The 12684-nt window shown below is 46.6% G+C and overlaps 1 protein-coding gene across 1 annotated transcript in view; it reads left to right on the plus strand.

The window, feature by feature from the left end:
- Positions 1 to 9829, plus strand: part of NRAP (nebulin related anchoring protein) — a 127877-nt gene extending 118048 nt beyond the window's left edge. Inside the window, exons 36-42 of the mRNA XM_075348155.1 lie at positions 1915 to 2019; positions 5415 to 5513; positions 6927 to 7031; positions 7267 to 7374; positions 7501 to 7812; positions 7930 to 8079; positions 9304 to 9829. Of these exons, the coding sequence (XP_075204270.1) occupies positions 1915 to 2019; positions 5415 to 5513; positions 6927 to 7031; positions 7267 to 7374; positions 7501 to 7812; positions 7930 to 8079; positions 9304 to 9399 (975 nt within the window). The 3' untranslated portion in view covers positions 9400 to 9829. The remainder of the gene's footprint in view (positions 1 to 1914; positions 2020 to 5414; positions 5514 to 6926; positions 7032 to 7266; positions 7375 to 7500; positions 7813 to 7929; positions 8080 to 9303) is intronic.
- Positions 9830 to 12684: the final 2855 nt, after the last annotated feature.

Raw genomic sequence — 12684 nt, forward strand, 5'->3', positions numbered from 1 at the left:
GTCCTGTTGCGGGGGCTTCCTGCTTTCCCGCCTTCTCCTTTGCTGGATGTTGGCGCTCGTCCTGTTGCGGGGGCTTCCTGCTTTCCCGCCTTCTCCTTTGCTGGATGTTGGCGCTCGTCCTGTTGCGGGGGCTTCCTGCTTTCTCGCGTCCTCCTTTGCTGGATGTCGGCGCTCGTCCTGTTGCGGGGGCTTCCTGCTTTACAGCCTTCTCCTTTGCTGGATGTCGGCGCTTGTCCTTTTTGCGGGGGCTTCCTCCTTTCCCGCCTTCTCCTTTGCTGGATGTCGGCACTCGTCCTGTTGCGGGGGCTTCCTGCTTTCCCGCATTGTTCTTTGCTGGATGTCGGCGCTCGTCCTGTTGCCGGGGCTTCCTGCTTTCCCGCCTTCTCCTTTGCTGGATGTCGGCGCTCGTCCTGTTGCGGGGGCTTCATGCTTTCCCGCCTTCTCCTTTGCTGGATGTCGGCGCTCGTCCTGTTGCGGGGGCTTCCTGCTTTCCCGCCTTCTCCTTTGCTGGATGTCGGCGCTCGTCCTGTTGCGGGGCTTCCTGCTTTCCCGCCTTCTCCTTTGCTGGATGTCGGCGCTCGTCCTGTTGCGGGGCTTCCTGCTTTCCCGCCTTCTCCTTTGCTGGATGTCGGCGCTCGTCCTGTCGCAGGCTGTTATTTCTGATGGTGACGTTCTGACACTTTGTATCTCGCAGTCGGGGAGTGATTAGCATTTCCCATTATTAATTGAGGGGCTGATAATAATACAACACAGGGAATCGCTGATGGCTGGAAACACTTCATCCACTCGAGGTCCCTGGTATCAGACATGATCCATTATTTACTGACGCGTCGTGTGAACAAATGCAAACAGCTCCTCCTGACGGTTTGATGTGCGAGGAGAATGAATAAGACGCCGCTCAATAATTAATGCTGATCAAAGCCGCTCGTTAAAGCTCTAATCATCCCGGATTGGGGAGATTTTCTCTAGAAAATGGATATCACACGCTTCACATCTTCATGAAAATTGCATCACTTTTTTATTTTCCATCTTTATCCTGTAGCGTGCGCCGCTGGCAGCCATTCTTCCCACCGCCCGGCAGGGACGGCACCCAGCTTTCCCAGGTGTCGGAGAAGCAAATCTACCTCGGTCTTTATCCAGCAGATTTGTGATACTTTTGTAATCACTCCCGCCTGAATAGGAAGGACTTAAGGGGTATTCCGTAAGACCACATCCGCCGTCCCTTGCCAAATGCTCATACGTAGTGTGGGGCTGCTGCGTGGAGCGGTGGCGGAGCGTGCTGCGGCTCCATATGGTCCTATGGGCATCATGGACGTCCTTCCCGCATACTGGTGACGGGAGGGAGGGTCTGTCTCCCAAGACCGGGTCCGAACATCTAACGCATTATTGTTGATTGGTAAATGCACTTTTGGGAGTGTTTTTTCCCGTTTTACACCCTTTATTTTGAAGGCATCGGTTGCGGGTTGAGTCTATAAGCCGCCATTGATCACTGAGAGACTGCTTTGTGCACCGGAATGTTTTTTCCTGATAGTTTTTGAAGCGTTTTTTTTCCATGCAGTGTTTTTTCGCAGTCTTCTGATTGGTCAGTGTCTGCTTTGGATCGTTTTCCATCCTAGAAGTGACCCGCACTTTCTTTTTTTTTCCACTTTATTTTTTTCAAAAAGCTTAAAAGGACGGAACGTATGAACGGCAAATAATGGAGCTTCTTATTCACATTCATTACTAATAGTTGCCTCCATTTTTCTGTAGTTGCCGGTAATAACGATATAATGAATATTGACCCCCCCGCGACCGGTCCGCCCCGCCTGCTCTATTATCTAATGGCTGCTCTTGTGTATTGGGGAACATTGTGTCTGATGCTTCTCCTCCGGGAATCCGCGTGAATCCTAATCATCCGCCTCTTCTCCCCCAAAGTCACGATACAAATCCGACCTCAACTTCCTACGAGGCGTAGCATGGGAGACGGCGGGATCCCCACATTTGGAGAATGCAAAGAAAGCCGGGGAGCTGATCAGCGAGGTAAGAAATCTCAGCTCAGTGTCGCCCCCTATATATTGTGTATGAGAACTGCAAAGAGGAGGGGGAGAGCAAGCTTACCAATCACTAGTATAAACCTGACTCATAGAACTATGTATACACACAATATATAAAAATACGATAATACCGCCTTCTATGTACAAGAATATAACTACTATAATACTGCTCCTATGTACAAGAATATAACTACTATAATACTGCCCCTATGTACAAGAATATAACTACTATAATACTGCCCCCTATGTACAAGACTATAACTACTATAATACTGCCCCCTATGTACAAGAATATAACTACTATAATACTGCCCCCTATGTACAAGAATATAACTGCTATAATACTGCCCCCTATGTACAAGAATATAACTACTATAATACTGCCCCCTATGTACAAGAATATAACTACTATAATACTACTCCTATATACAAGAATATAACTACTATAATACTGCCCCTATATACAAGAATATAACTACTATAATACTGCCCCCTATGTACAAGAATATAACTACTATAATACTGCCCCCTATGTACAAGAATATAACTACTATAATACTGCCTTCTATGTACAAGAATATAACTACTATAATACTGCCCCCTATGTACAAGAATATAACTACTATAATACTGCCCCCTATGTACAAGAATATAACTACTATAATACTGCCCCTATATACAAGAATATAACTACTATAATACTGCCCCCTATGTACAAGAATATAACTACTATAATACTGCCCCCTATGTACAAGAATATAACTACTATAATACTGCCTTCTATGTACAAGAATATAACTACTATAATACTGCCCCCTATGTACAAGAATATAACTACTTTAATACTGCCCCTATGTACAAGAATATAACTACTATAATACTGCCCCTATGTACTAGAATATAACTACTATAATACTGCCCCTATGTACAAGAATATAACTACTATAATACTGCTCCTATGTACAAGAATATAACTACTATAATACTGCCCCCTATGTACAAGAATATAACTACTATGATACTGCCCCCTATGTACAAGAATATAACTACTATAATACTGCCCTCTATGTACAAGAATATAACTACTATAATACTGCCCCTATGTACAAGAATATAACTACTATAATACTGCCCCTATATACAAGAATATAACTACTATAATACTGCTCCTATGTACAAGAATATAACTACTATAATACTGCTCCTATGTACAAGAATATAACTACTATAATACTGCCCCTATGTACAAGAATATAACTACTATAATACTGCTCCTATGTACAAGAATATAACTACTATAATACTGCCCCTATGTACAAGAATATAACTACTATAATACTGCTCCTATGTACAAGAATATAACTACTATAATACTGCTCCTATGTACAAGAATATAACTACTATAATACTGCCCCTATGTACAAGAATATAACTACTATAATACTGCTCCTATGTACAAGAATATAACTACTATAATACTGCCCCTATGTACAAGAATATAAGTACTATAATACTGCCCCTATGTACAAGAATATAACTACTATAATACTGCCCCTATGTACAAGAATATAAGTACTATAATACTGCCCCTATGTACAAGAATATAAGTACTATAATACTGCCCCTATGTACAAGAATATAACTACTATAACACTGCCCCTATGTACTAGAATATAACTACTATAACACTGCCCCTATGTACAAGAATATAACTACTATAATACTGCCCCCTATGTACAAGAATATAACTACTATAATACTGCCCCCTATGTACAAGAATATATCTACTATAATACTACCCCTATGTACAAGAATATAACTACTATAATACTGCCCCCTATGTACAAGAATATAACTACTATAATACTGCCCCCTATGTACAAGAATATATCTACTATAATACTACCCCTATGTACAAGAATATAACTACTATAATACTGCCCCCTATGTACAAGAATATACTACTATAATACTGCCCCTATGTACAAGAATATAACTACTATAATACTGCCCCCTATGTACAAGAATATAACTACTATAATACTGCCCCTATATACAAGAATATAACTACTATAATACTGCCCCCTATGTACAAGAATATAACTACTATAATACTGCTCCTATGTACAAGAATATAACTACTATAATACTGCTCCTATGTACAAGAATATAACTACTATAATACTGCCCCTATGTACAAGAATATAACTACTATAATACTGCTCCTATGTACAAGAATATAACTACTATAATACTGCTCCTATGTACAAGAATATAACTACTATAATACTGCCCCTATGTACAAGAATATAACTACTATAACACTGCCCCTATGTACAAGAATATAACTACTATAATACTGCCCCCTATGTACAAGAATATAACTACTATAATACTGCCCCCTATGTACAAGAATATATCTACTATAATACTACCCCTATGTACAAGAATATAACTACTATAATACTGCCCCCTATGTACAAGAATATACTACTATAATACTGCCCCTATGTACAAGAATATAACTACTATAATACTGCTCCTATGTACAAGAATATAACTACTATAATACTGCTCCTATGTACAAAAATATAACTACTATAATACTGCTCCTATGTACAAGAATATAACTACTATAATACTGCTCCTATGTACAAGAATATAACTACTATAATACTACCCCCTATGTACAAGAATATATCTACTATAATAATGCCCCTATATACAAGAATATAACTACTATAATACTGCCCCTATATACAAGAATATAACTACTATAATACTGCCCCTATATACAAGAATATAACTACTATAATACTGCCCCTATATACAAGAATATAACTACTATAATCCTGCCCCTATGTACAAGAATATAACTACTATAATACTGCCCCTATATACAAGAATATAACTACTATAATACTGCCCCCTATGTACAAGAATGTAACTACTATAATACTACCCCTATATACAAGGATATAACTACTATAATACTGCCCCTGTGCACAAGAATATAACTACTATAATACTGCCCCTATATACAAGAATATAACTACTATAATACTGCCCCCTATGTACAAGAATATAACTACTATAATACTGCCCCTATGTACAAAAATATAACTACTATAATACTGCCCCTATGTACAAGAATATAACTACTATAATACTGCCCCCTATGTACAAGAATATAACTACTATAATACTGCCCCTATATACAAGAATATAACTACTATAATACTGCCCCCTATGTACAAGAATATAACTACTATAATACTGCTCCTGTATAGAAGAATATAACTACTATAATACTGCTCCTGTATAGAAGAATATAACTGCTATAATACTGTACTTTCTACATTTTCTATTGTCTTTATACAGAATAAATATCGTCAGAATCCCGGATCTATGTCTTTTACCTCAGTTACAGATTCTCCTAGTCTCCTCCATGCCAAGAACAGTTATCAGCAGTGCAATGAGGTAAGAGTTTGAGGATAACTGTCACAGGGCAGAATAGTGAGTGCAGCTCTGGGGTATAATACAGGAGGTAACTCAGGATCAGTAATGTAATGTATGTACACAGTGACTGCACCAGCAGAATAGTGAGTGCAGCTCTGGAGTATAATATGGGAGGTAACTGAGGATCAGTAATGTAATGTATGTACACAGTGACTGCAGCAGCAGAATAGTGAGTGCAGCTCTGGAGTATAATATGGGAGGTAACTGAGGATCAGTAATGTAATGTATGTACACAGTGACTGCACCAGCAGAATAGTGAGTGCAGCTCTGGAGTATAATATGGGAGGTAACTGAGGATCAGTAATGTAATGTATATACACAGTGACTGCACCAGCAGAATAGTGAGTGCAGCTCTGGAGTATAATATGGGAGGTAACTGAGGATCAGTAATGTAATGTATGTACACAGTGACTGCAGCAGCAGAATAGTGAGTGCAGCTCTGGAGTATAATATGGGAGGTAACTGAGGATCAGTAATCTGTGGTAATGATGGGTGAACCTGGACTGTAAAATTTGGGCTCCGTACCGGAATCCTAGTATCCGTGCACTGACCCTAAACACGGAGTTCTCAGGGTGAATTCTGTTTAACGGTTTGGATTCGGCCATCCGGATCATTTAAGAAAACAATAAAGGAAAAATAAAATGGGGAATCCAGCAGGAGAATTATACTTAGAGTCTCCCGTGCGGATGTAATGCTACTTCCGGGGCGGCTCATTACCCTCATACATATTCACTGATTCCCCGCCCACCCCCAGTCCCGGTGTCTCTGATTGGTTGCAGTCAGACCGCGTGTTTGTCTGCGTCTCTCTAAAAATGTATAACGTGTAATAATAAATAAATATAAATTGTAGTAGGGTCCCCCCATATAATGATACCCAGCACAGATAAAGCATACGGTTACGGGCTGCAGCCGGGCAGTAATCTTGGCTGTGTCTCAAAATCAGAGGAACCGCATGCAGCAGCTTTTTTAAAAAAATCATTTAAATAAATAATTTTTAAGAAACGGTGTGCGGTCCCTGCAATTTTGATACCCAGCCATGATAAAGCCCGACAGCTGAGGGCTGCTATTCTCAGGCTGGGGAGGTCCAACCAATCACACACACTGTCACACAGGGTGGGGGCGGGGTCTGACTGCAACCAATCAGAGACGCCGGGACTGCCGTGGGCGGGGGAAGCAGTGAAGATGTATGAATGTTAATGAACGGACCCGGAAGTAGTTGTCACACTATGTACAGAGAAGTACTAAGTGACCGGCGAAAGGGAAATCCTGTGCATAAGTGAGACGTTATTAACCCTTCTACGCCTGAAGCCTTTTTCCTCCGCCTGCCTATAACTTTTGCACAGAGCTGTATCTCTTCCATGTTTGTGTTTGCAGAGATTGTATAAATCGGGGGACCAGGAATGGCTGCACAGATACACGTTACCTGCAGATCACCCCGATATCATCCGCGCTCGCATCAACGCCTCTCAGATAAGTGACGTACGTTTCAGACCTGCCGTCTCGCGATCTGTGGCATGGTTGCTGCCTCATGCTTTACACTGCAGGTTTGCTCTTTTTCAGCACAGCTCTTTTCTCTTAGCGGGTAGTGCAATCTCTTCCTGCTGCTTAGTAATTTTAAATGACAGTGAGCAGAGCTGCAGTATAAAGCATAGGAAACATCTATGGACAAGAAGATTTCGTATACAATAATTGTATATTGCTTTTTTTTGGGCAGAAAGCGTACCGGACCCTGTGGGAGCAGTCCCGTGCGGGGGGCTATGACCTGCGTCTGGACGCCATTCCTTTCCAGACCGCAAAAGCATCTAGAGAGATCGCCAGTGACGTAAGCAGGGGGATTTCTGGGGGCTTTTAGGGTCGGATCTGAAGGCGCGCCATCTTGGAGGGCGACACGTCTCAGCCCTGCCACCAGGGGGCAGCACCTCCTCTTTAATGCCATTGTCTCCTGCAGTTCCGCTATAGAGAAGCCTTCGTGAGGGACAGGGGTCATCAAATCGGCTTCCGCAGCGTCCGCGATGACCCCAAAACTCAGCACGTGATGAGAATCAGCAAACTGCAGAGCGACCGCGAATACAAGAAGCGCTCAGCAGAGGCCAGGTCCAAGGTGCGGACTCATCTGGACCAACCGGGCTTCATCCAGGCCAAGAAGAGCCAGGAGCAGGCGAGCAACGTCCACTACCGCCAGCCCCTGCACCAGTACACCTGCGACCCGGAGCAGCTGACCCTGAAACACGCCAAACAGGCGCACGGCCTGCAGAGCGATGTGAGTGCCCCCGAGCAGCACCGGACCAGTGCGGAACCGGGCCCAGTCATGCGCCAGGAGTCTATGAGGGCCAGCGTCGCCCGCCATTAGTAAATGCTTCTGATGGTGTGATTGCAGGTGAAATACAAATCTGATCTGAACTGGATGAGAGGAGTGGGGTGGACTCCCCCCGGGTACTACAAGGTGGAGCTCGCCCGCCGGGCCGCCGAACAGCGGAGCGCCGAGGACGCACACCGGCCGCCATCAGCCGAGAGAGACTCTGCAGAAGTGAGTAACCCAGAGAAAAGCAGGACAGACAGCGACTCCTGACACCCGGGGTGCGGGACAACAACGCTGACACTCGGGGTGCGGGATAAGGACGCTGACACTCAGGGTGCGGGATAACGACGCCGACACTCAGGGTGCGGGACAACGACGCCGACACTCAGGGTGCGGGACAACGACGCCGACACTCAGGGTGCGGGACAACGACGCCGACACTCAGGGTGCGGGACAACGACGCCGACACTCGGGGTGCGGGACAACGACGCCGACACTCGGGGTGCGGGACAACGACGCCGACACTCGGGGTGCGGGACAACGACGCCGACACTCGGGGTGCGGGACAACGACACCGACACTCAGGGTGCGGGATAAGGACGCTGACACTCGGGGTGCGGGATAAGGACGCTGACACTCGGGGTGCGGGACAACAACGCTGACACTCGGGGTGCGGGACAACAACGCTGACACTCGGGGTGCGGGACAACGACGCCGACACTCAGGGTGCGGGACAACGACGCCGACACTCAGGGTGCGGGACAACGACGCCGACACTCGGGGTGCGGGACAACGACGCCGACACTCGGGGTGCGGGACAACGACGCCGACACTCGGGGTGCGGGACAACGACGCCGACACTCGGGGTGCGGGACAACGACACCGACACTCAGGGTGCGGGATAAGGACGCTGACACTCGGGGTGCGGGATAAGGACGCTGACACTCGGGGTGCGGGACAACAACGCTGACACTCGGGGTGCGGGACAACAACGCTGACACTCGGGGTGCGGGACAACAACGCTGACACTCGGGGTGAGGGATAAGGACGCTGACACTCAGGGTGAGGGACAATGACGCCGACACTCAGGGTGAGGGATAAGGACGCTGACACTCAGGGTGAGGGACAATGACGCCGACACTCAGGGTGAGGGATAAGGACGCTGACACTCAGGCTGAGGGACAATGACACCGACACTCGGGGTGCGGGACAACGACACCGACACTCAGGGTGCGGGATAAGGACGCTGACACTCGGGGTGCGGGACAATGACACCGACACTCGGGATGCGGGACAACGACACCGACACTCAGGGTGCGGGCCGCCGCAGACACTTGAGGTGCAGGACGCTACTGCCAACACTAGGGGTGCGGGCAATGACACTTGGGGTACAGGTGTATGAACCCCCCTTTCATGCCTCATCCCTCTCCCTCATTTTTTGTGGTCACTCAGGGTGGAGCAGACGCAGAGTCTTTCGGTGACATTAACAGAGATGCCTCCGAGATTCTTCAGGTGACAAGGAGAAAGACTCGTCCTATGCAGAAATGAGGGGCGCTGGTCCCGGGGGGTGATGTCGTGGATCCCGGGGGGTGATGTCGTGGATCCCGGGGGGTGATGTCGTGGATCCCGGACGGCTCCTTCTTCCTATTTTCCTGTATTATGGAGATGTCGCTATTATTTATCCTCCCGGTGACCTCGCAGCGCCGCTCCTGCCCTCTAGAGGGTGGTGTATTATAGTGATGGGGTTGTTGCCCGTCACACCGGTGCCTTTAGTGTCTGCCGTGTCGTGGTGCATGGCGCAGTGGATGGCGCGGTCACCGCAGTGGATGGCGCAGTGGATGGCGCAGTGGATGGCAGTGGATGGCGCGGTCACCGCAGCACTGGCAGGATCAGTTTCATACAATCCAAAGAATCCAAGAGGAATATTTGTAGAACCTTCGATTTGTTTGTACGGAATAAACGCAATTCATGAAGCGAGTGTCAGTCTATAGGACCCTGCGGCTTCTGTCTATGCCTGAGCTGTGAGCGCACAGCGATAAGCAGAGTCTTGAGTAGTCCGGCATCCACCTCCTGTCTGACCTCCATGCTTTACACTGCAGCTCTGCTTGCTCAGATTGGGTCAGCATTAAACGATTCCCACAGAGATAGCTAAAAATGACATCAACTAACAACTGACCACCAATGATAGATGATTAGAAACCTGCTACACACAGATGGGGGAGGAGTCTCTATAGGAGGGGCATCAATTAGTGGGAGGAGTCCCAGTTAGTAGGAGGGCCTCCATTGAGTGGGAGGGGGTCTCTGATTGGGAGGGAGGAGCCTCTGAGTGGGAGGAGACTGACCACTTTTTGTTGTAGTCATTGATTAGGGATCAGTAGAGGGTCTGGTCCTGAGACCACCACCGACCCCTGAAATGATGAGGCGGAAGCGTTCAGCTTATCCTCATGACCCCGTCTGGTGCAGACACCCCTCTGTGCCCCCAGAGGATATGCTGAGAGCTTTGGCCCCTTTTCTGGGCCCTTAGTGTGGATTTCAGGATTTAGATCACCACTGATCTAAACTCAAACAGCGGCTACAACAGATCAACACTTTTAAAAAGTTTAAAGTAATCACCAGAAAATACCAAAACATTGATTTTCACATTTTGCCTCTTCAATGTGTTTAAATCTTCATTTCCTAAAATGTTTCACTTTTTTTTTTACAGACTGAATATTCCCGGCGCTGACCCGGATTTCTCCAGATTCTGCCCTTCCCCCGGCAGCCGGATATCGGCTTCTGATCCGGACTGACCCGTTCTGGTCTCATCAGGGCTCGGAGGGGTCACAAGTTCTGGGTCTTGTTGCTTTTTCCAGATCAACACCAAGTTCTGAATGAGGCCGAGATCTGGGGAGACTCCGGAAACCAAAATGTCAATATGAAGCCCCTTCAGACATCGGGAACAATGATTGTCTGCAGAAGAAAAGGTGACGCTGCCATCAATCCTGTGTCTGCAGCAGTAAAGTCTCCTGAGACCTCCAGTGAGGGGGCTTCTCATCCAGGGAGGGGGTCACTCTCAATGTGTGGGGGCTTCTCATCCATGGAGGGGTCACTCACAATATGTGGGGGCTTCTCATCCATGGAGGGGGTCACTCACAATATGTGGGGGCTTCTCATCCAGGGAGGGGGTCACTCACAATATGTGGGGGCTTCTCATCCAGGGAGGGGGTCACTCACAATGTGTGGGGGCTTCTCATCCATGGAGGGGGTCACTCACAATATGTGGGGGCTTCTCATCCAGGGAGGGGTCACTCACAATATGTGGGGGCTTCTCATCCATGGAGGGGGTCACTCACAATATGTGGGGGCTTCTCATCCATGGAGGGGATCACTCACAATATGTGGGGGCTTCTCATCCATGGAGGGGGTCACTCACAATACGTGGGGGCTTCTCATCCATGGAGGGGGTCACACACAATATGTGGGGGCTTCTCATCCATGGAGGGGGTCACACACAATATGTGGGGGCTTCTCATCCATGGAGGGGGTCACTCACAATATGTGGGGGCTTCGCATCCATGGAGGGGGTCACTCACAATATGTGGGGGCTTCTCATCTATGGAGGGGGTCACTCACAATATGTGGGGGCTTCTCATCCATGGAGGGGGTCACTCACAATGTGTGGGGGCTTCTCATCCATGGAGGGGGTCACTCACAATATGTGGGGGCTTCCCATCCATGGAGGGGGTCACTCACAATATGTGGGGGCTTCCCATCCATGGAGGGGGTCACTCACAATATGTGGGGGCTTCTCATCCATGGAGGGGGTCACTCACAATGTGTGGGGGCTTCTCATCCATGGAGGGGGTCACACACAATATGTGGGGGCTTCTCATCTATGGAGGGGTGCACACTATTTTACCTAAGATCACAACCAGGATTAAAGAATTGGATTTAAATCTCCAAGAACAACTTCTCCCATCATCCAGGACAATGTGATGACGCTTTTTCCCCCTGATGGAGACCGGGGTCACAAGGCAAAAGTGAGAACAAAGTATCTTGGGGAACAAAACATTGACATTTTGGGGTCTAGAAAACTCCTCAGATCTCAGTCTCATTGAGAACCTGCAGTAAATCCTCAAAAAGCAACAAACCCCAGAACTTGTGACCCCTCCGAGCCCTGATGAGACCAGAACGGGTCCGTCCGGATCAGAAGCCGATATCCGGCTGCCGGGGGAAGGGCAGAATCTGGAGAAATCCGGGTCAGCGCCGGGAATATTCAGTCTGTGCAGAAACTTCATGGATTTGTCAATAAAATGTAACAACTTATGGAATGTTTATAATTGTGCATCAGTAACCATAGAAACAGCCGACCAATAGAGTGAAGAACACTGAAGAGGGAAAATTGGAAAAATCAACATTTGTGTCCGTCTGAAAACTTTTGGTCGTGACTCTTGTTATATTGGTGAACACTTCCTATTATTATTTATAATTAATGATGATTTTGACCATTCTGTGGGTCCTGTAATGTGGGTCGGGTGGATTCTGGCTGATCTAATTGTAGATCCCTGGAATCTCAGGAGAAGAAATGATGAATTGATGAAGCGACTGAAGGAATTTAACTAAATCAATCAACTAAGGAAAAAAGTTCTTTGTCTCTAAGGGTTTTAACCTTTAAAAGTTATTAAAAAAAATCCCCAACTTTGTTGTTCCATGTCCGGGTCCTGATACATAATATTCTGACATGAGAAGGAAGACGACGGCTTTAAATAAAAGTATTTTATGGGAATGTTACAATGCGTCTCCCCAATAAACCTGTGGCTACAGCCACTAAGGGGTTAAGTACGATGCCTCCTG

This window comes from Anomaloglossus baeobatrachus, chromosome 5, assembly GCF_048569485.1.
Source record: "Anomaloglossus baeobatrachus isolate aAnoBae1 chromosome 5, aAnoBae1.hap1, whole genome shotgun sequence".
Lineage (NCBI taxonomy): Eukaryota > Metazoa > Chordata > Amphibia > Anura > Aromobatidae > Anomaloglossus > Anomaloglossus baeobatrachus.